Raw genomic sequence first — 23,672 nt, 5'->3', positions numbered from 1 at the left:
ATTACGTGATGATCCTCCTTCCTCAGCCCACCAAGTACTGAGACTGTGGGTGTACACCATCATGCCTGACTTGGTGGTGTTTTTAGCTAGACCTTGTTTATCTTTATTTTAGCTTTTGGGGACGCTATATGTAACATAGGCTGGGCCTGAACTCTGTGTAGCTGAGAATGACCTTGAACTCCTGATCTCCCCAAACTTGGAGCTTGCAGCTTTAACTATGGTGCACTGGCCAGTCAGGCCCACTGAGATCTGAGCTTGTTTCTACTGTACTTTCCTGGCCCACATTTTTGGGCTTGATGTTTCCTTCAAGCATACTAATGAGTTTCATTTGTGCTTTAGGTGGAAAACCAGACGACATCACTGTCCTCCTCTCAATAGTGGCTGAGTACACAGACTGATTGGTCACCCTGGCGACTCCTGCCTTTGCCCTGCCCCCACTTCCCCCTGCCATGTGTGCTGATCCTGCTGGCAGGACCACATTTCTTTGCCACTGATCTCAGTGGCCAATGACGGATGCTCTGGCCCATGTTTGATATCCGTTGAGATCCTTGTTGAGAACCACTACTGTCATCCACTAGCCCGGACCTGCTGGTGACCTCCAAGAGAACGGAGGTGACGGCTCTCTTCTTCTGGAGGTGTTCAAAGCCTTTTACTTTTTGAAAGCAGTTGAAGTTTTGAAAATAAGTGATGTTGGTAAAGTGAATTCAAAATTTCAGTGTGTTAAAGAGATGTTAACATTCAACAAGTAGTAAATAGTGACCCATCTACCAGAGAGCACATGCATCGTCCCAGGAGAAGTCCCGTGTCCCACAAGCGCAGTGTGGCTTTGTGTTTTCTGTATAAGCCAGTTTCCCAGGAGCCCACAGTCCTGCTCCAATCCTGCGCTGGATTATGACATCTCAACCCCAGCAGCTTATGTTTTGGTTACAAATTTGAAGAGAATTTTCGTTGTGTGGATGCAAATATCTTGTGCTTTTTAAAGATGCTTACTTGTATTCCTGTGAGGCTGTGGCAGTTCACTGGTTTATCCAGGTCACAGGAGGGACAGGGGAGGATAGTCCTTACCAAAATCTATTAATGGAAATACTACACAAGAGCTCAAAACTCCTCAAAGCCTGGGAATCAAATGCCATGGCTGAAGCCGTCCGCTCTGCCCATGAGGATGCCATGGGCCTTCTGGGCCAGAGTATGTAGCTGCAGCCTGAAATGGGGTTGGCTGTGGACAGCCTTACTCTTTCCCTCAGGAGCCTCCCACCCTTAGAGCATGCCCCACCTGCGCTGTGTCCTCAAGGTGACAGTGCAGTGGCTGCAGCTCCCAGAGCCCACAGGAAAGCTAGTGATGACCTGACATCAGCAGTGACCCCAGCTGAGGGTGGGGCTCTGAGTCTAGCTTAATGTTTACAGTTCTAATAGCCATTTGCAGTAGGTGACGTTCCTCCTCAGACCTCCCCATTACCTGCGAGCGCAAACTTATTTTTAAGGTTTATGTACAATTGACTGCTGTAAAGATACATATTTTTTGGGTCCGTTCTTTTCCTTCATTAACTTGGTGGTAGAAAACATATATACTTAGAAACCCTTAAGTTAAAGCTGTGTTTTCTGTGCAAGTCAGGTGATGTTGGTGTGCAGATCACATGAGCAGCCACACAGCCCTTCCTCTGCAGGAGACACTGGCTCCCTGGTTACTGCATTGAACTTGTGTTTGAGGTTACCTCAACTTGTTTTTAAAAAGATTTTATCTGTGAGTTTGTATATTTGAGTAGTTGTCTCTTGTTTTATTTAAATTGTTTACCATGTACCATGTACATGTCATTGCTCTATCTCAGTGCATCATGCTTGTAACAGGCATTTCATTTATAAGAATGAGTTACTCATTTGTAAGCTGTTCAGTAATTTATCTACTATTCCTAAATTGGCATAATGTTAGATTCCTATTTTGAATCACCTGTAATTACATGTCAAAATGCCTTAACTACCCTAACCTGACAACACTGAGTTCTGTGGTGAGGAGCTGCAGGGCCGGGTATGGAGAGACTGGAATAAGGGGATGTCGTGCTCTGTTGATCCCGGAGCCTGAGGGGCACGAGGTGGGTATTTATTTTGCACAAACTCTTTGCAGTGTCTGTGTTTAAAACAGTAAGGTTGCATCCAGACGGGGTGTGAGACTCTAGGACTGACTAATCCCACTCTTCTATGTGGTTTGTGATTAATTTTTGGTCAGAGGTATTGTAGCCTTACAATCTGGATATATTTTGCATTAATTTTCCAATGCCGACATTTAATTCCTGCTCAGAGCACAGCTGGTCGAGTCACTGGCTTTTTCTGCTCTCATTTAGCCCATCAAGCAATCTGTAAAAGTAGATTGGTGTGTTTTATACAACTTACTTTTAGACAACTCACTTTTCTGAGCAGTGATAGAAATGGACAGGGCAGGCGTCGAGGTTCAGAGTGAAAATTACTTTGGGCCTGGCGCATGGACTAGTGACATCACGTATTCCGTTTGCTTCTCCCCTGTCCTTTTTGTTACATGCTTAATTTTGTGACTGTCCACGGTTAGACAGAATGAGTGCTGCCTCGCACCCCTCGGCCAGGGGCCCTTGTCACACACCCCTTGCTAGGTCCAGCTTGGAACCAGGTATGCGTGTGGGTTGTGTTTTAAATCAAGCAAGGGAAGCACTCATTTGTCTCACAGAGTGAACTTTTATAACAAAAGAGAAAATTTGGGTTTTAATTTACAAATGGCAAATTATTTATCCCTCTGGATGCACCAAAGACCAGTAAAGTTTATAGCTTTTCCATCTATATTTATAAAGCAATACTGTATTATATAAAAAAATCACTATTTTTATCACATGCTTGAAATTTTTATTTTGTTCTGTTTTAAAAATGTGCACTCTAAACATATCAGAACCTTATTTCTTCCTATGAACTTAAGCTGCCTGCGCACAACAAATGTAAGATTACCAAATGGAGATGAAGTAGCCAGAGTCCCTGGGCTCTTAAAAGCCGAACGAAATGAGAGTGAAAACAAGTTCTTTGTCCTGAGTTACAGTACGTGCTTGACTTGGTCGATAGGCTACTAACTCACAAAGAATCCATTCCAGGTGTGTGTGTGTCTGGGTTGGGCTGTGTCTGGAGTAGAGACTGGGTATGAGCTTTCTGAGGCAGGAGAGTGCTCTCTTCTGCTGCTGCCCTTGTTCTGGGTAGAGCAGCCAGCAGATGGACACCACAGGGCTGCTGTCCCCTGAGTGCTCTGGAGGTGGCTGGCAGGATTGGCTAGGGCTGTGAGTGTTTGTACCATTCGATAGGTCCATGGCTCCTTGTCACTGAACACCAGCTCTCTTTGGCAAAGTTGCAGCACTCAGTTTCTCTGGAGACTGTCACATTTTTGCATTTTAAAAAATTCTGCTATTCCAAAAAAAAAAATCTGCATACAAAACAAGACATTTGGATTTTATTCCTTTCAAAAAACTAAATTTATCACAAAGTTGAACTTCTCAAAAAGCAATGTCCATGTCAAAATGTAACTGTTAGCAGGTAGTTTGCAGCAAAGACAACTAAATGAAGAAGCAAATCTGAGTCTGTGTATACTAAGAGCTGCGTTTTCTGTTGAGACTATCATTGTTTGTCCTACCAGAGGCAATGGCCTGAATTGATGTCTGAAGTGTAACTTATGCAGGAATAGTTCTGTAAATACATTTAAATAAACTGTAAAGATATTTAATAAATATAGTATTTATACTAATCACCACTCTTCTGGTTTGAATGGTCAGGAACTAGGACCTCAGTTTTGGCATTGCTGTCTCTATCATGTCTTCAACCCCAAGGCTCTTAGGTCTACTGAAAAGGGGGCTAGCCCTGCAGAGCTGTGTCCTCTGCGCTTTACCATTTGAACTGGCATGGCTGTTTATCAATAGCTACTTACCTTCCTCAAAAATTTACCAGAATGGACTGACAATTGAGTGTAAAATAGAGGTGGTCCCCCCCCCCCCCCCAGCTGGAGCATTGTGCCTTCAGGACAGTACTGACTAAAGCTACCAAAAAGGCTGCTGTGAGGGCTGGGCTTGGTGGCAGGGCACTGACCTAGTGTGTGCAAGGCTCTAGATTCCATCCCAACAACACACGCGTGCTCACACAGGACAGTAAGCCACCTTGTGCTCTGCTGGAATCGCCAAGCCCTGGGTGCTCCTAGCTTAACAGTGCCAGTGTCTTGTATAGAGCAGGGCTGCGCCCGGGCTACTGCTAACCAAGGTGCGTGCAGCAGGGAGACGCAGAGAGGTGCTCTGCAGCCACCTATGTAGGTTAGACATGTCCGTAATCCAGTTAGCAGTGTAAACATGAGAGCCACAGATGCTCTGTCTGCAGCAAGAGGACAGTGCTGAGGCAGGTGGGCATTGCCAGTTTCCACAGACAGCTTGTTGAGAGCCCATTTTCACTCACACGGAATTATCCCAGGATGAAGCTGGGTTTTGATTAGGTACTGCGGGCAGCCCTGACTCATTGCTAAGCTCCATGAACCAAGTCACTCTGGCTTCAGCTAGAACCCTGCTCAGCTTCTGAAGCCTGCTAACCCACTTAGGCAGCACTTGTAGTTTCTCAGAGTCTGCAGTACAGTAGCCTGCTGATTGGCATTTTCTTACGGCTTGATGGTTTTCCAAAGACTTAGCAATAAGATGTTGCCAAAGTCCCCCTTATTGGCTTCTACTTGACTGTAAACAGGTTTGGGGGAGAGAGTCGCACACCTTAAGACATTACATAACCTTGCTTTTGTGCCAGGGTTTTTAATCTGTTTGTGCAGGTAAGCAGCTAGATCTGAGAGGAGCAATGGACAGGCTTTTGTCTCCTGCTTACCTCATTCCACTGCAGGCCGCACTCAGGGGCTGCTGCGTGTGCTGATGACTCACACGTACTTGTCTTCACTGCATGCTCTCTGCTCCCTACTACATAGCATGCAGGAACCAGAGCAACCGAAGGTTGAGAAACACAATTATATAATATGTAAAATGACCACAAAGTGAAAGATTAACTATGTTTTTTTGTTTGTTTTATTCACAACCTTTTTTCTAGTCTGAAAAAACAATAAACAAAACCTGCCAGGTCACTGCATAAGGAGGGCCTGCATGACCACTGTCTGCAGTCAGGTACAATGCAGAGGAAAGCCTGCCTTGGGGACTGGCAGAGGACACATCAAAGATGTAGAATAAACTGTGGTGTCTAAACCCTGACAGCTCATTCCTGTGCTGCCAACTCTGTCCCCCCAAATAGCACATGGATTTTAGTGTACCAAGATACTGGGAAAAGCAGAGACACTGTCTGCAGGGAGCCAGGCCCAACACCCAGTGAAGCTGTCACTGAGCATCAGCGCGTGGACACTCATCCATTCACGTCCTCTTCACTGTCACTTGCCATTGCCAGGCTGTCCAAGGGGTGGCCAACATGTTCTTGCTGTTCAGAAGAAACTGCTCCAAAAAACAAGCAAGAAAACTAGAAGAGAAAAAAAGTTGCAGTTTATTCTGAATACAAAGCCTGTACACTGAAGGCCCAGGCAGGTGGCATCTTTGAGAATGGGGCTAGGAGCTGCCGCTGTCTTTGATGGTGGTCAGTCGTGGACACCCTATCTGTTCAACACACCTAGACCACCATCAGACAGGACCTTTGTGAATGGCAGTCCATTGTGACCTCTCCTGGAATTACAAAAAAAGTCCACCAGGACTGGGAGAGGCAAGGAGTCTTCTACAGTCAAAGGGGGGTCGGTAGCTGGCTCCCCTCCCCCATTGAAGCTGACCCCCAGCCCACTGCACTGTTGAAGGAGAGCACTGATGTTGCTGTTGCTGATGCTGAGATGTCCTGTCCTCTGCCCTCTCTAGCTGCTGCCCTTCCTTTGTCACAGAGAAGTACCTCTCTGTACTCATCTCCTTCCTATCCTGTCTTTTTTTTTTTTTTTTTTTTGGTTTTTCAAGACAGGGTTTCTCTGTGTAGCCTTGGCTGGCCTCAAACTCACAGTGATCCGCCTGCCTCTGCCTCCCGAGTGCTGGGATTAAAGATGTGCGCCACCACGCCTGGCTCTTCCTACCCTGTCTTAAGCTGCTGACCTCAGCACCTCCTGGGAACAAGTCCTGTGCCTGAACCAGCCTCCTGTAGCAGATGGCATGAGCTAGGTCAGAGAGAAGATGCCTTGTGCAGCTTTTGATATCCCTCATTGCAGTTGCCCAGCTTAGCTGCGGTGAGCAGGACAATAGACCTCACCACAGATTAAACCCGGAACCCCCTTCACACAGGTAAGTAGTGATGAGAACAGGTTGCAAAGCTGGGAGATAGAAGAAGGGGACTTATGAGCCTAAGAGCACAAGAAGGTCCCAGACTCTGGCCCTGGCAGAAACTGAAAGGAGCAGGCCAAGTGACACCCTGATGCTTAGCTCTAACCAATTCACACAGTGATCTTTGGAACTAGAGAGTACATTTGTGCTGTTTCTGCAGCAACATCTGTGGTCACCAGTTAAAGAGGCCACCTGCCTTGAGCTCAGCTAGAAGCAGTATTGCCTCTTAAGAGTCTCGCCTTGAGGAAGGTCAAGGTCCCCAAAGCTAGAGAGATGATGGAGGCAGCCTCTTCTGTCCAGCTATTTGGTCCAGTGCAGTAGCTTTCAGTAGTGTTCACCCATCCTCTGAGGCTGCAGAATTCAGGCTTATTTTAGTGTTTGAGCATTGTTTGACTTTGCTTTGGGGTGAGTCCTAGTCCCACCTGCTCTTGCTCCTGCTGTTTACCTGGCTGGCCAACAGCCCTTCCTGGGTCAAGCAGGGATGATGCACACACACAGAGGAGGAGGAAGGCTGGGCTGTAGCTCGGTGGAAGAGCACTGGCTAATGTGCACAAAGCAAAGGAAGGCGAGAGGGCTAGTTTTCTGCTGGCCATGGGTCACAGTGTGGGCTGTGAGGCACATAAGCATGAACAAAGCAATACAAAGGGCTGGGGAGATGGCTCAGGGTTTAAGAGTGTGTGCTGCTCTTTCATAGACCCAAGTTCAGTCTCCAGGACACATGCTGGGTACCCAATTACTTCTGGCTTCCATGGACACACTACTCACACAGACATACACAGTAAGAAAACAATACTTGTACCACACCTTTCTACTAAGATAAGAATGCCCAAATCTGGCGGTAACTTAGGATCAGTGGGCACAAGAACTCAACTACTGGCACTGAGGAGGAAATAAGGCCATTTCCACATGACAATAACTGTGGTGGAAGAACCTAACAAGATCAAGAAGACAGTTGAGCAGTTGGGCATGGTGGCCCACACCTTTAACCCCAGCACTCTGGAAGCAGAGGCAGGCAGATCTCTGAATTCGAGGCCAGCCTGGTCGACAGGAGTGAGTTCCTGGACAGCCAGACAGCCAAGGCTATACAGAGAAACACTTGTCAGGAAGAAAAAGAGAGAACTCAGCCAAGTGATACACTGAATAGCTGTACACACACAAACGTGTCTACAGCAGCAGCAGTCATGGAGCCCACACCAGCCTCAAACCCACCATGTGCACTACCACACCTGGCTCATACAGTGCTGGGATCCTAGGCAAGCAGCCTACTAACTGACTGAGCTACATGTCCCTAGTCCCCACACCCCTTCTCTCTCTCTTTTTTAAAAAGATTTATTTATTTATTACATAAACAGTGTTCTGTCTGCATGTACACCTGCACACCAGAAGAGGGACCCAGATCTCATGATAGATGGTTGTGAGCCACCATGTAGTTACTGGGAATTGAACTCAGGACCTCTGGAAGAGCAGACGGTGCTCTTAACCGCTGAGCCATCACTCCAGCCCCCTCTCCCTTTTATTTTGAGACAGAATCTCCAAAGTTGGCTGGTCAGCCTGGAACTCAGGATCCTCGAGCCTAAACCTCACAAATGCTGTAATTCCCGGCATGTGCCCCATCCCCAGCCAGGAGTACACTGTAAGAATAGATGCTCAAACCCCGAGGAAGAGGCTGGATGTGGTTTTGTTGTGTTTTTTTGTTTGTTTCAGGGGGATTTTTTCTTTTTTTTCATATACATTTATATTATTACACATATAAAATAAACTACATACAGCAAGAAGAACCACAAAACAATCAAATTATATTCATGTTACATTCATAGTGTTTTCAGCCGGGCGGTGGTGGCGCACGCCTTTAATCCCAGCACTCGAGAGGCAAAGGCAGGTGGATCGCTGTGAGTTCGAGGCCAGCCTGGTCTACAAAGCGAGTCCAGGACAGTCAAGGCTACACAGAGAAACCCTGTCTCAAACCAAACAAATGAAAAACATTCATAGTGTTTTGGCTCTTTGTATTTGGCAACCTTGAAGAAAACATTTTTCTCTCTTGGCAAGTCTAGAATTCTGAATGTAACTCAATATCATATCTCATCTCTATCACTTAAAACATTTATCTAGACCTAAAAACATCTTAAACCCTAGACAACTAAGCTTAATTGTGACACTAAACTATTTGGTCTTCAACCCCATCAGAGACTTGAGAAGGAGTAAAATTAATTACCTGAGTAAACAGGAAGTGCAAGTTAGCACCTTCCAAATTAACAACAACAACAACAAAATGACAGAGGCAGTTTGCCTCCTGGAGAGTCACCCATAACTCTCTAAAACATTGGAGCATCATCTTCAGCCTTCTGGCCCAGCATATCTGACCGACATATTTGTGAGGCAGGAACTATTGAGGACTTCCTTCCCGTCTTGGCAGTTTGGCTGTCAACTGTGCCTTGCATCCAAGCTTGCCAAGTTTTAGTTAAGATTCTATCAGTGGTCGAATGAGGACATTTTACCCCAGGGCTTGTTTGCCATATTTGAAGCCATCTCCATAAGGAGGTTCATTGATGCTCATCATTTTAGAGGTAGGCTGGATGCTGCCAGGAGTTAACCTGTCTTGTCAAAGAATCATTAAAACAATATAAACATCTTTAAATGCCATATTCTATAGGGCACTGAGGTTTTTGAAGACTATCTCTTTTACCTTATCTATCTATAGAACTATACCTGCCTGTTACATAGCCGATGTATATTCTTGTGATATAGACTAGTAATTGAAATGACCAAGATTTGATCAGTTGACAATTAACTTGTCTAACTTACTTATCCTAAACACCCTGTAGTAGCATTTTCAAAGTACTGGAGGTAAACCTTGTTTTTGGGTTTTCTTTCTTTATTTTTGGTTTTTCAAGACAGGGTCTCTGTGTTAGCTTTGGCTGTCCTGGACTCACTTTGTAGACTAGGCTAGCCTTGAACTCACAGTGATCCGCTTGCCTCTGCCTCCTGCTGGGATCAAAGGCACCCACTTTGATCTTAGCACTCAGGCTGAGGCATGAGGATTGGGAGTTTGCATCTGGGCTACATTGTCTTCACTGCACCCCCTCACACTGGGGAAAGCTGGGGTAGTGGTGCATTCCAGCCCTTGGGAGATAAGAGGCAAGGGGTCCATCCTCAACTACAAAGGGAATTTAGGGCAAACCTAGGCAACATGAGGCCCTGGGCTCTGCAGACAGGATGCTCATGGCTGCAACAATAAAACTTTATTTAAAAAAGTAGAAGCCGGGCCTGCCTGAAGAAATGGCTCAGCAGTTAAGAGCACTGTCTGCTCTTCCAGAGGTCCTAAATTCAGTTCCCAGCAACCACGTGAGTGGCTCACAACCATCTATAATGGGATTTGATGCCCTCTTCTGTCATATAGGCATATATGCAAATAGAATACTCATATGTATAAATAAAACTTTAAAAAAGAAAAATATGAAAAAAAGGCCAGGCGTGGTGGCGCACGCCTTTAATCCCAGCACTCGGAGGCAGAGACAGGCGGATTGCTGTGAGTTCGAGGCCAGCCTGGTCTACAGAGTGAGTCTAAGACAGCCAAGGCTACACACAGAAACCCTGTCTTAAAAAAAAAAAAAAAGAAAGAAAGAAAAAAAAAAGGAAAGAAAGAAAGCAAAAGAATTAAAAGTAAATGCTTTTTTAAAAAGTCTAAATTCTAAAAAGTCCTAAAAGATACAAGTGGGCTTAAAGAGAAAAATATCACCTGATTACAGGTGTATGATGCAACAGCATAACAGTGCTTTGCGTAAGTAAAGGAAAGTGTAAAATAGTTCAGAGACCAACAGACACTTTTTATGGAGATGGGTGAGTTACTACTAAAGTTTAAATTACAAGTGAATACTCACAGAAAAAAAAGTCTGCAAAAAGCCACTAGCCCACCAAGCTAGAAGCCACTGATGAAGTGGCAATGAATAAGGAAGACACTAAAGGGTCAACCACAGCAAGTCAAGAGACTGGCACAAGGTTACCAAGTTTAGAACATGACTTAGGAGACACCAGAACCGTGGGCAAAGGCAGGCTATAATTTTAACGGTGTCTAGGGTGGCTGCAAGGAAAGTTAGACCCATAATTTAGAGCATGCATGAAGAGAGACTCCAGATGGCTCAGCGAGTAAACATAAGAGGAAAGATGTGGATTTAACTAGTGTAGGAAAAGCTTTCTAATGAACTCAAAATCATTTGAAATTTAAAAAAAAATTACTATGTAAAGAAAAAAAGCTTTGCACAGCTAAAACAAAAAGCTAAAACTACAAAAAAAAAAAAATATATATATATATAAAACACGTAGGTGAGTACAGCAAACATCACAGATGGTGGCTAACAAGCCTGTGGGTTCAGTGAGCACGTGCGAAGGGGACAGGGTTGCAGACTGTGCAGCTGTTAAAAGCACTTGTTCTTCAGTAAGACCCAAGTTTGGTTCCCACTATTCCACTCACAATCAGAGAAATGCAAATTAAAACCATACTGAGAGAGTGGAGACGTTGCTCAGCAGTTACATGTTCTTACAACCTGAGTTCAGTTCCGTCACCCACTCACCACTGCCGGTAAGTCCAGGGCATCTGATACCTTCTGATGTCTGGGCATTGCATGTGCACGCGCATGCACGCATGCACACACACACACACACACACACACACACACACACACGCAGACACATAAACACATAAAAGCAAAAAGGCTTTCATTCCAGAGCTAAAGAGCAAATGGACCTATGAGTTTGAGGCCAACCTGGGCTACACAGCGAGTTCTAAGACAGCCAAGGACCCGGAGAGAGACCCTGCCTCAACAATAAAGACAGAACAAGAGAGATGACTCTGTAGGAACAAGAGGGATGACTGTGGTTCAGAGCACTGGATGCTCTTGCAGAGGCCAGGCTCGGCTCCCAGCACCCACACAGGGCTTACAACCACCAGTAACTCCTGCCCACACAGACCCAACTCTTCATCCCTGTGCACCAGGTACCCACGTGACACACGCATGCATGGCAAACACATATACATAAAACACTTTCAAAGAAAAACAGACAAAGGCTTCTGAACTACAAGTTTGTCGTTACGTGCCATTTGTAGACTTGGAGACTGTTACTGCTGCAGCAGGCCTCAAAGAACATCTGCACACACTTGTTCCTTACCACACTTTGAGGAGGAACTTACCTAAGGCCTCATCGCTAATAACAGATGTACGTGTGACCCAATTTGTTCTTGGAGCTTTTTACTATTTTAAGACAAGGCTTCACGAAATACCCTGTTGGCCTGGAACTATGTAGACCAGACTGGCCCTGAGCGCAGAGATCCTCCTGCCTCTGCCTCCCATGTGCTTGTGACACCTTTTGTAATTACAGACTACTGGGGGAATACAAAAAGCCACATAGAGTGAGCACCTCACAGGGAAGACAGCATAGTAGTTGTGCGAAGGCAGTGTTTCCTGTTAAGTGCAGAGAGCAGCTGGAAAGCAGTGTTTGTGTAAGAAAATATGTGCAGCTGCTTATTTGTTAAAGAAAACAAAGTGCTTGGTGCACAAGCTTGAGAACCTGCGGGGGTTTGGACCCCAGCACTAGCATACTATCACCTGTCTGGTACCCCAGGGCTGGGGTGGAGCAGGCCTGCCCGTGCGTTCATTGGCCAGCCACCACAGCTGAAGGAATGAACTTCAGGTTCACTGAGACCTTGTCTCAAAAAGTTAAGATAGAAGGTCAGTGAACCAGCTCAGGGAGCAAAGCCTGGACTCCAGGTCCCACATAGTAAAGGACAGCATGGGCAAACATACAACTCAGATTGCTGAGTCTCTTTTGAAAAGATTTCTCTGTGTAGCAGGGTGGTGGTGCATGCCTTTAATCCTAGCACTTGGGAGGCATAAACAGGCGGATCTCTGTGAGTTCAAGGCCAGCCTGGTCTACAGAGTGAGTCCAGGACACAAAAAAGCCCTGTCTTGAAAAACCAAAAAACAAAAACAAAAAGTGTGTGTGTGTGTGGGGGGGTGTTTGTGTGTATGCATGTGTGTGCCACTATCTTTGACTACATAGTTCAGGGCCAGTGAGGATTGCGAAGGACCCTGTCTGAACACCAAAAAAAGAGCCAGGGGTGGTGGCATATGCACATGGGAGGGAGAGACAAATAGGAGCTTAAGGCCATCCTTGGCTTCATAAGGAGCTCAAGGCCAGCTTGAGCTACATCAAAGACTCTCACCAAAACAAACAAAAGCCCTAGAAATGTCTACCACCATATGACTGCCCCAGCTGTATCACTTCTGGGTACAACCATAGGACTCTTAACACACCCCAAGAGACGCACACCCATTTCTTTTTCTTTTTTTCTTTTTTAGGGACTAGAGTTTATTACCCTCCCTTCCCTCTTCTCCCCTCCCCTTTGCACATCCATTTCTTACTGGATTATTTTACAGTAGCCACCTTATCTGTCCATCAACAGTGGATAGGGAAACTGTGGTGTGCAATGGAATTTTATTCAGGGGGCTGGAGAGATGGCTCAGTAGTTAAGAGCACTGAATTCTCTTCCAGAGGACCTGAGTTCAATCCCCAGCACTCACATGGCAGCTCACAACTGTAACTCCAAGATTCAACATTCTCACACAGACATACGTGCAGGCAAAACACCAATGTACATAAAATAAAAATGTAAAAATTCTAGTCATAAAATGAATGACATCATTTGCTAAAGAATGAATATAAATAGATATCATCATGAAATAAGTAAAGCTGGATTCAGAAAAACGAATATTACATGTTTTCACTTACTTGTGGATCGTACTTATACAGATACATAATGTGATAAATATGAACATAATACAAATGTGAAGGCAGAAGGGAGGCTTGAGGGAAGAGAGACTAGCAGGAGGGAGCAGGGGGGAGGCTGGAGGAAGAGGAGGGTAGAAGGGATGATTTTGCTCAAAGTATGTAATATATTTGAAAGAAATAGTCTTCATGAAATAAGGTGGCTAGGCCAGGACTACATCAAGACAGATGCTGAGAAATGGGCTGCGTTGGCCAACCTCAGCATTGCTCCCTTACCTTTCTGAGGGGTGAAGGGCCTGACCCTTCCTCCATGTCATTGACAATGGTTTCAGGGACTTCAGAGATGTCATCCTGGCTGATGCTGGCTCTCTTGGTCTCTGCTGCAGAATTGCTGTCTGGAGGATCCTTGGGAAACAGCCTTTTGGGTGCTGCTCGAGAGATGCTCTCAGGGGCCTGGCTGGCTTGGCTTTTACCCACCTGAGCATCTGACTGTGTGGAGTCTGACCTGGGGTATTAAGAGGGATTAGATGGAATTGTTTACTGGGAAATACATTTCATGTTACTAAGAGAATAAAGTGAGATGACAGTGACAGCTGTGGAGTAAGAAGTCAGTAGAGCTGGATATGGATAATCCCAGCACTTGGGAGATGGACACAGGCGGATCACTGTGAGTTTGAGGCCAGCCTGGTCTACAAAGTGAGTCCAGGACAGCCAGGGCTCTGTGTAACAGAGGAACCCTGTCTCAAAAACAAAACAAAACAAAACAAAAAATGAAAGAGGAGGAGGAAGAGGAGGAGGAAGAAGAGGAAGCCATCTACTAAGCACTTGTTGAGAATTAAGAATAACACACACAGTTGTCTAGAAATGCCCTAGATAGACTTGAGTCCAGCAAGCCAGCAGCGAACACATGGATTGTGCTGACAGGATCTGTGGTTGTTTGAATGACAACAGCCCCCATAGACTCAGGTGTTTGAGTGCTTGGTCCTCAGTTGGTAGAACTGTTTGGGAAGGATCAGGAAGTGTGGCCCTGCTCGGGGAGGCATGTCACAGGAGTGGCCTGGAGGCTTCAAAAGCCTCCCACCATCCCCAGTGCACCGTTTCCTGTTTGTGGATCAAGATGTGACCTCTCAGCTGTTCTGCGGCCATGCCTTTGCTCCACCATGTGGACTCTAACCCTCTGAAAGCATAAGCCCAATTAAACACTTTCTTTTGTAAGTTGTCTTAGTTGTGCTGTTTTATCACAGCAATAGAAAAATAACCAAGGGGGGATGGAACGATGGCTCAACTGCTAAGAACACTGGCTGCTCTTCAGAGGGCCTAGGCGTGATTCCCCAAACCCACACGGCAGCTCACAAGTGTCTGTAACTCCAGTTCCAGGGGATCTGACACCTCACACAGGCATGGAGGCAGAACACCAACACACATAAAAATCTTAAAAAAAAAAAAAAAAGAAAGATAACTAAGATAGGGACTACATGAAACAGTTCAGTGTGGGCCTGCAGGACGGCTCAGTAGGAAAGGGCACTTGCCGCCAACCCTACGATCTGACTTTGGTCCCTGGGATCCCGACTGCATGTGTGCCACGGCAGGCATGGACATGCACACACACTCTCAGACGTGTGTGGACATCAGAAGACAACTCCCAAGAGTTGTTTTTTCCTTCCATCATGTGAGTCCCAGGAATCGAACTCAGGTCATCAGGCTTAGTGGCCAGCATCTTTACCTACATGAAAATGCATGTTTTCAAATCATAAATGATGACACGAACATGTTTGCAATATATATGTCATGGAGAGAACAGGATACAAAATGACCTATGTCCTATGATCCTGCTCTTTAAGAAGGTAACAGTGAGCCACTTGTGGTAACACTGGTCCAGTATTTGATTCAACTGTTTCAACACAAAGGCTTAAGTGCCCACTATGCAAGTGCGAGGGCCCAAGTCTGGACCTTCAGAACCCATGTGGGGTCGGATTCAGTGATGGCAGGAGAAGCCCCAGTCCGCCTGCAACTGTGAATGGCAAGATGCCTATTGTCAGGCAAAGTGGTAGGCAGGGACTAACCCCCAAGGCTGACCTCGGACCTCCCAGGCATGTGGTGGCACATGTGCCATCCCACAAATATTAAAAAAGAAAAACGGCTCCAGCCTCACCTTCGTGTCTGGGAAAGACATAGCGACTGTGGTGAAGACAATCTACTTGGGTAATCCGCTAATGTGGCCAAGGTGAAGTTCGCCTCCAAGAGCATGTCTTCAATGCTCAAAACAACCGGTCTAGAAGGACAAATCACACCCATTTTTATCAGCTGTTAGGAACACAACAGCAAAGACTAGCAACTTAAGGATAAGGAAAGAGCATAAGCAGGTGCTCCTTCAGTATTTCCACAGGTCGACAGACCAAGAACAGGGAAGTCCTTAGCATCCACAGGAAGCTGATCTGATTCAGGTTTAGCTGGGAACTACATTAAAGGTTCACACCCAGTTCACATGCTTAAGCCATGCACAGTTTCTTAATTAGACATTTTGTCAGGAACTAGTCAAATGTTTCACGTTGCAGAATTATCTCTCTTAGTCAAAGTACCAAATTATATTTTCCAAATTATTATTATTTTATTATTACTTTGGTTTTTCAAAACAAGGTTTCTCTGTGTAGCCCTGGCTATCTTGGAACTTGCCCTATAGACCAGGCTGGGCTAAAACTCAGGATCTGCCTGCCTCTACTTCCCAAATGCTGGGATTTCTTTTTCTTTTTTGGTTTTTCTTTATATATATATATATATATATATATATATATATATATTGTATATATATATATATATATATATATATATTGTATACAATGTTTTGTCTGAATGTATACCTGCAAGCCAGAAGAGGGCACCAGATCTCATTATAGATGGTTGTAAACCACCATGCGGTTGCTGGGAATTGAACTCAGGACCTTTGGAAGAACAGGCAGTACTCTTAACCTCTGAGCCATCTCTCCAGCCCTCCTCTTTTGGTTTTTCAAGACAGGTTTTCTCTGTGTTATAGCCCTTGCTGTCCTGAACTTACTCTATAGACCAGGCTGGCCTCGAACTCACATAAATCCACCTTCTGAGTGCTAGGATTATAGGCCTCCTGTGTCACCATGTCCGATTCTTAATTTTGCTTTTTTGAGGCAAGGTCTAGTAGCACTTGCTGGTCTCAAACACTGTGTGGCCTAAGCTAGCCTTGAGCTTTTGGTCTTGCTGCCTCAACCACCCACGTGCCAGGACTGCAGACATGTGCTACCACATCTGGCCAAATTACCAATTATAAAGCACCATGTTATGACATCTTTCAAACATTTAGTTTGATGAATGTTGCTAATACAGTTGAGGAAGTCCATGCTCCCAAGGCTTTTGTTACGGTAACAAAATGAAAGGGACAAATTCAGAGTTCTCAGGGACCTACTTCCCAGGGAAGTCAAAGTAGATGGCTATAGGAGCGTGCATCACTTCTGAGAAGGTGAGGATTCCCTGCAGGGAGAGGAGAAGAAAGTGGCAGTCATTCCTTTAAAAGGACTAGCAAAAAACTGGCTCTGACTCTCACAGTAGTATTTGCTTACCTTCAGTTCTTTAAAGCAAAATGTTATTTCGGTATCAAATCCAACCTGAAAGAAGTCAAACTCTTCTGGGCCAAAAGACATCTCACTGTACACAGAGCTGGTTAAATCTGTTCCATGTCGGAAAATAAAGATGAAAACAAAGGCGTGAGCTAGCGTTCAGCACAAACACGTAACTGCGAGTTAGTCAGCCAGGGAATCTTCCTTCTGCCTTAAAGGTGGAGGAGTTTAAGGTGCAGTCTGCCCCTTGGGTCTGGGCAGCCCCGTGCCTGGTCTAATTAACAGGAAAAGGCAAAGCCAGTGCACCACCTGTGCCAAGGCATTCCTAGCAGCCAGCATAGCCCGCTGCGTGCTGCCTTCAGATCTTCAGGGGCTTCCGGCTTGCCATTGTGTAGCCACAGCTGGGGAGTCCCCAAGTGTCAACCACCCAGCTTAGTCCCATTAGCCTACAAGTCCCGAGGGGTAAAAAAGGGCTATCCCAGGACAGCCAAGGCTACATAGAGAAACCCTGTCTCAAACAAACAAACAAAAAGATGAACTTAGGTTCAAAGCCAGCTTGGGCAACTTAGCCCCTGTCACAAAATAAAAGCAAAAAAGCTATCTGGAAGCCAAGTCACGCTTATATCCATCATTTAGAAAGCTGAGGCAGGAGGACTAATCACCAGCTCAAGGCCAGTGAGTTACACCACTCAGGTTCTACGCTAGGCTGAGGTAGCCTGAGACCCTATCTCAAAAAAGAGTGGGTGGAAGACCTGGAACCCCAGTGGCAGCGTGCTTGCCTGCCATGTGTAAGGCCTGGGTTCAAGGCCCAGCACAGGAAGAAGGAGGAAGGAGACAGCAGAAAGAGTAAGGCATTGGTGACAAAGCGCATTATCCTAGCACTGTGAGAACCATAGCTGGAGACTAGCCAAGCCACACAGAATAAGTGAGAAAAGAATCAAGAAAATGCCTGGGAAAAAGTGTTTGCAGCCCCCACCTGCAAGGGCTGGCAGAGTCATTAGATGACATTGTCCCAGGGAAGAGGACAAGAGTCTCACCGGACATTTCTCCCAAGATGCCTGATAACAACAGATGGACATCATTACATTCAGGAGGGAAACCAAATCACAACCAGAAGCTTCTTCACACCCAGGAGGCTCCAAAAATGGACAACAGCAAGTACAGTCAAGGGAGTGGAGAAACCTGGGCCCTCATCACAGCTTGGGGGTAATAAAATAATGGCGTTCCCATCACTGGAAAACATCTGGCCATTCTCACAAGGCTAAATGGAAAGTTAAAATATGTGGATTCTATAATATAATGTTTACCTCTATATGTAAACAAAAAATATGTGGGTACAATATAACATGTAGAAAGGAAAACAAGAAAGGGTAATGTTAGGTGTGGAGGAACAATTTCACTCCTAACTCTATGTCAAGATAAAACAATGTCTACACAAGAGCTTGGACATGGCTGTTCATAGCAACATGACTCCTGAGTCACAGTGAGACAACCAAAGGAGTCATCAAATGGCGGACGGCTATAGAAAGTGCACAATCCATGCAAAGGAAGATCAGTAAATAATGAAAAGAAATGAAGTACTGGTAGAGACGACAGTACAGAAAAACTGCTGAGTGTAAGAGTGCAGACACGTCGTAGTCAGGCGTGGTGGCGCACGCCTTTAATCCCAGCACTTGGGAGGCAGAGGCAGGCGGATCGCTGTGAGTTTGAGGACAGCCTGGTCTACAAAGCTAGTCCAGGATATGCAAAGGCTACACAGAGAGACCCTGTCTCAAAAAACAAAAACAAAAACAAAAAAAGGAAGAAAAGAAAAGAAAAAGAGAGTGCAGACAGAAAAGGACACAAGTTATGATTCTGTCTATGAAAACCCACAGAGACAGAAAGTAGATGAGTGGTCACCTAGGATTGGGGCCAGGGGAAGGTGGAGCATTCTGATTATAATGGTGGCTGCACACCCACAACCTACCTGTGAGTTATGGCATAGTAAAGCTGCCTTTTCAAGAGAATATGAGGGGCCCTGACCCAAAGTCCACCCATCACAGTGAGCTTCTATACCTTGGGAACGGCCATTCTGAGGTTGAGGAGCTCCACCCTGGCCTTCTGACTTCACTGTCAATTACACTTATCCACTACACACACACACACACACACACACACACACACACACACACACACACGATACCCACAAAGGATAAGCTAGAAAACAACTAGCATTGCATCCTTCCTCCTGGCCCATGTCCTTTTCCTGCATCCATCCCTCCTCAACACCTAACATCACCCTTTCTTGGTTTCCTTTTTATATGTTATATTGTACCCACATATTTTTTGTTTGCATATACATGTAAATGTTATATTACAGAATCCACATATGAGGGAGAACATGTGTTTTTTCCCTCTGTGATTGGCTTACTCTCAATATTATAGAGTCTAAGTCCATCCATTTTCCTTCAAATTTTGTGATTTCATTTTTCCATAAAGCTAAATATATACCAGATTTTCATTATCCATTCATCTATTGATGAACATGTGTGTGTGTGTGTTTTGCTTTAGTGAATAAATACTGGGTGCAAATATCTCTAGTAGATTATGGAGTCCTTTGGGTATATGCCCAGGAGTGAAATAGCTGGGTCATGGTAATTGTGCTTGTTTGTTTGATTGAGACAGGGTTTCTCTTTGTAGCCCTGGCTGTTCTAGAACTTGCTCTATAGACTAGACTGGTCTTGAACTTAGAGATTTGCCTGTCTCTGTCTCCCAAGTGCTAGGGTTAAAGGTGTGCACCACTACTGTCTTTTTTTTTTTCCCCCAGGGACAGAGTTTCTCTGTGTAGCCTTGTCTGTCCTTGAATTCTCTTTGTAGACCAGGCTGGCCTCAAACAGTGCTTCTGCTTCCCAAGTGCTGGGATTAAAGGCGCGTGCCACCACACCTGCCTGGTCCCTCTCCAACATTTGTTGTCAGTTCCTGACTACACTGGCTGTAGCAATACATTTTTCTTTATGTCAGTATTTTGAGCTTCACATTACAAAACTGCTTTGGTGGGCTGGACGCTCTAGGCCAGCCAGGCCCTGTATCAAAACAAAGAAACAAAAAGATGGATTTGGTAGATGCCCATAATACAGGGGGCTTTGGAGAGAGGTGTATTCACACAGAGAAGATGCCTTTTAACATGTCTTAGTGCTACGATGCTTCACCCAGGCTCCTGGGGCGTGCAGCCTCAAGTATGGAAGAAGATGCTTTACAGAACCTCAACATCTTGTGTCACAGCAGAGCAAACTCAACAACAAGATTAGACGGTGGCCAGTCAATGATAGCTGTAGCTGCCAGGCATGGTGGTGCATGCCTGTCTTGGAAAAACAAAATAAAACAAACAAAACCAACCAATAGCTGTAGCCACTCACTAGAAAGCTCTTCTTGGGCAATGCTCATGGGCTACTGAACAGCCACCTCCAGCCAGCCAGACCCTTTCACCAGCCATGTGTACCTTTTCCAGGCCATGCTCTCCTGAGTTGCAGACCCCAGGGAAGCCATTACACTGGTATGGAGCCATCCCCTGGAGCCTACATGTCTACACAGTAGGCTCATGGGTGACTACTTATGAAATGTGACCCAGGCAAGCCACATGGCCCCTCTGTGCTTCCACTATTCATGTCAGTAAGTGTGCCTGCCTCCCAGGCTGGCTCTGAAGACCAAGTGATTCTCAAGGTATACTAGGGAAACACCACAGGCGCTGGACCCCATGTGAGCCCTTCACCTGCTGGCTTTTCATCTTAAATACCACAGCTCCTGACCTAGCACACGGCTCAGCAGTAAATGCTCATCTAGTGTGCATGCGCAGGGCCTTGGGCGCGAAGCCCACCACAGGTCGGCCACACAGCTCTTTTCTACTGCAGTCACAGGCAGCAGAGGATCCCTGGTGAAGGCACTGCATAGAGCAAGGCGGCCCAAAGCAGTCCCCTTTCAAGATCTCAACACCAAAACTCCCTTCTGCACAGCCTTGGGGGAACTGACTTAGATTTCAGGAGTGTTCACATGTTGCCCTTTGTGCTTGCCATCTGGGCTACTGTACAGCTCTAACTCCAAGGCACCTTTTCTTCATATGTAGTCAAAGCTCCTCTCAGTCAGACTGCTGGTCTCTTAGGGCAGTAAGAGGTGAGCCGGCTTTTGAAACCTTACCTGAGCTGAGCATAGCAGAGGAAGCCTGAGATCCAGCTCCTGGGGGCTGAGGCACAAGAACTGTGAGTTCTAAGCCACCCTAGCTACATAATGAGACCCTGTCTTACAAAAAAAACCCTAGAAGCCGGGTGGTGGTGGCGCACGCCTTTAATCCCAGCACTTGGGAGGCAGAGGCAGGCAGACTGCTGTGAGTTCAAGGCCAATTCTGTCTACAAAAGCGAGTCCTGAGCAGTCAAGACTACTCAGAGAAACCCTGTCTTAAAAAAAGGAAAAAAAAAAAAAGAATGGAAGGAAGGGCAAGAGGGAGGGAGAACAACAGAAAGCCCGTCCTTACATAAAAATATTTTTTCACTCTTCATTTTAAAGTGACCTGAAAATTCAAAGCCATACACTTCAAATGTGAATCGTATAAATTTCCCAGTCTTGTGCATCGATTTTTGCCATTTTTCTACGGCTTGCCACTTCTCAGGTGGAAGAAGCAGGAGGTACCTTCCAGCGCAGCCCAGCACAAGGCAGACGTCAGCCTTACCCAGTGATTCCCCACTTGAACTCTTGAGGCAAAAGTTGCCTGGAGTAACAGAGAAGGTGACTTCCTCCTGGTTTGACGTTAGAAGAGAAATGGCCTCTGCCAGCAATCTGTGAAATGTGATGAAAGGTACTGATGTGAGGTGGAAAACAGCAAGAACCTTACTGCTATTTGAGTCTCGAATCTGGAAATAAACAGGCCTGTTTATTACTTAGGAAGCTGCCTCCAAAGGTCTACCTTCTTTCTTATTGTGAGTATTTTTAAATTGTACCTTCCTTTGCAGGCCAGCTAAGAGAGCTCAGAATCAAGGGCATGTGAAATGTCAGAACCGCTTTAGAAAACGTGCAGAGGCTGCACTGTGAGCAGAACACTGGGGCAGACGGTGCCTTCCATTCTGGCTCCAGGCCTGAAAGGGGACAGCAGAAGATGAGCTCCTCAGACACAGCTGAGGATGGACTAAGCTAGACACGCATGTGGTGGCTTGAATTGAGATGGCCCCTGTAAGCCTTGGGCATCTGAACACTTGGTCCTCAGTTGATGGAACGGTTTGGGAAGGATTAGGAGATGTGGCCTTATTGGAGGAGGTGTGCCATTGGGGGTGGGCTCTGACTTTCAGAAGGCAGGTGCCATTTGCAGTTAGTTTTCTCTTTGCCTCCTACCTGCAGTTTTGATATATGAGATCTCAGCTGGTCCTGCTCTCATGGTGGACTCTAAGCCACTGAAACTATAAGCCAAATTAAACTTATTTGTTTTTTTTATTTATTTGAGACAGGGTCTACTTATGGAGTCCTGGAACTCAACTTGTTATATAGACCACCTTCAATTATGAAATGGTTGTTGCAGGTATACATGCAGATAGAGCATTCATATACATAAAATAAGCGAATCTTGTAAAAATATAAAGTACAGCATTTTAAATTAAAATAAAATAAAATTGCACTGTAACAAAATGAAGAGAAATGGCAAGTTCTGTCATCCTTTTGCACTTGAGGTGTTGTTAGATAAAAATGACATTCTTAGGATGTGTGTTGTCTCCGTTGCTAGCCTGGTGCTAGACATTAGTTAGCGAGCATCTTGATGCCAGAACGCCAGGAACAACTATCAAGTTCATCTGGGGATTTCTCCCTTGTTTAAAGGGAAGGTGTTATATAAATGCCAAAAAACTTGCTCTGAGCCAGAGCCTTGCTATGCAACCCTGGCTGGCCTTGAGCTCATAATACTTTTTCCTTTTTTTGATTTTTTGAGACAGGGTCTCTCTGTGTAGCCTTGCCTGTCTTGGACTCACTTTGTAGACCAGGTTGGCCTCAAACTCACAGCAATCCACCTGCCTCTGCCTCCCAAGTGCTGGGATTAAAGGCGTGCGCCACTGTGCCTGCCCGGCTTTCATAATACTTTTGTCTCAGCTTCTCCTGTCCTGGAACTTGAAGTAACTTTTTTTCTTTCTTTTGTGTATATAGTTATCAAAGCCAGAGACTTGTACATGTTAGGTAAGAGCTCTATCCCTTTGTTACACCCCAGCCCACAAGATACCAAATAAACTTGGTGGAGGCAGCAGGGCTTTTAAGTTCTCACTTCAGGTATGAGACCCTGTCTCAAAAGGGTCTTTAAAAAAACTCAGAAAAACCAAACCAAACCAAAACTGTGAGCTGGGCGCAGTGGCAGATGCCCACTATTCCAACACTCAGGGAGGCAGAGGCAGGTGGATCACTGTGAGTTCAAGGCCAGCCTGGTCTACAAAATGAGTCCAGGACAGCCAAGGCTACACTTAGAAGCCCTGGCTTGAAAAATTTAAAAACAAACAAGCAAACAAAGAAAAACTAACTAAATATAAAATTATCAGCCCCCTCCTTTTTTTTGTTGTTTTCCAAGACAGAGTTTCTCTGTATAGCCTTGCCTCACAGTGATCTGCCTGCCTCTGCTTCCTGAGTGATGAAATTAAAAGCATGCACCACCATGCCCAGCCTTCTTAGACCCATTATTAACAATGAAAATGCAACAATTTTACTTATACTGCTGTCAAAATTTGTAAAATTTATTTTGTCAGGCTAGAGAGATGGCTCAGAAGTTAAGAGCACTGTCTGTTCTTCCTGAGGTCCTGAGTTCCATTCCCAGCAACCACGTGATGGCTCTTGAGATCTGGTGCCCTCTTCTGGCATGCAGGTGTACATGCAGGCATAGCACTGTATACATAATATATTTATGTATTTATGTTTTATATGTATGTATATTTATGCATATATGTATGTATGTAATATACAAAGATTTATCATGTTCTCTACTTAGAAGAACTCATGT

General features: G+C 45.3%; 2 protein-coding genes across 6 annotated transcripts in view; one reads left to right on the top strand and one right to left on the bottom strand.

Moving 5' to 3' along the window:
• PPTC7 (protein phosphatase targeting COQ7) overlaps positions 1–3,745 on the top strand; it is a 39,055-nt gene extending 35,310 nt beyond the window's left edge. Inside the window, exon 6 of the mRNA XM_084762732.1 lies at positions 340–3,745. Within this exon, the coding sequence (XP_084618858.1) occupies positions 340–398 (59 nt within the window). The 3' untranslated portion in view covers positions 399–3,745. The remainder of the gene's footprint in view (positions 1–339) is intronic.
• The window catches only part of RAD9B (RAD9 checkpoint clamp component B), a 31,282-nt gene continuing 10,472 nt past the window's right edge, over positions 2,863–23,672 (bottom strand). For 4 of the 5 annotated variants that reach the window (XM_084762709.1, XM_084762708.1, XM_084762711.1 and 1 more), the window contains exons 6-11: positions 21,381–21,487; positions 16,685–16,791; positions 16,531–16,595; positions 15,250–15,369; positions 13,374–13,602; positions 2,863–5,484 (exon numbers count right to left, since the gene is read on the bottom strand). In XM_084762709.1, the coding sequence (XP_084618835.1) occupies positions 5,374–5,484; positions 13,374–13,602; positions 15,250–15,369; positions 16,531–16,595; positions 16,685–16,791; positions 21,381–21,487 (739 nt within the window). In that variant the 3' untranslated portion in view covers positions 2,863–5,373. The remainder of the gene's footprint in view (positions 5,485–13,373; positions 13,603–15,249; positions 15,370–16,530; positions 16,596–16,684; positions 16,792–21,380; positions 21,488–23,672) is intronic. The other variant, XM_084762710.1, reaches the window with a different exon arrangement.

The sequence above is a fragment of the Acomys minous genome, assembly GCF_964271855.1.
Source record: "Acomys minous genome assembly, chromosome: 16".
Classification (NCBI taxonomy): Eukaryota; Metazoa; Chordata; class Mammalia; order Rodentia; family Muridae; genus Acomys; species Acomys minous.
The sequence above is the reverse complement of the archived record's forward strand: the minus strand, read 5'-3'. Positions and strand labels throughout refer to the sequence as shown.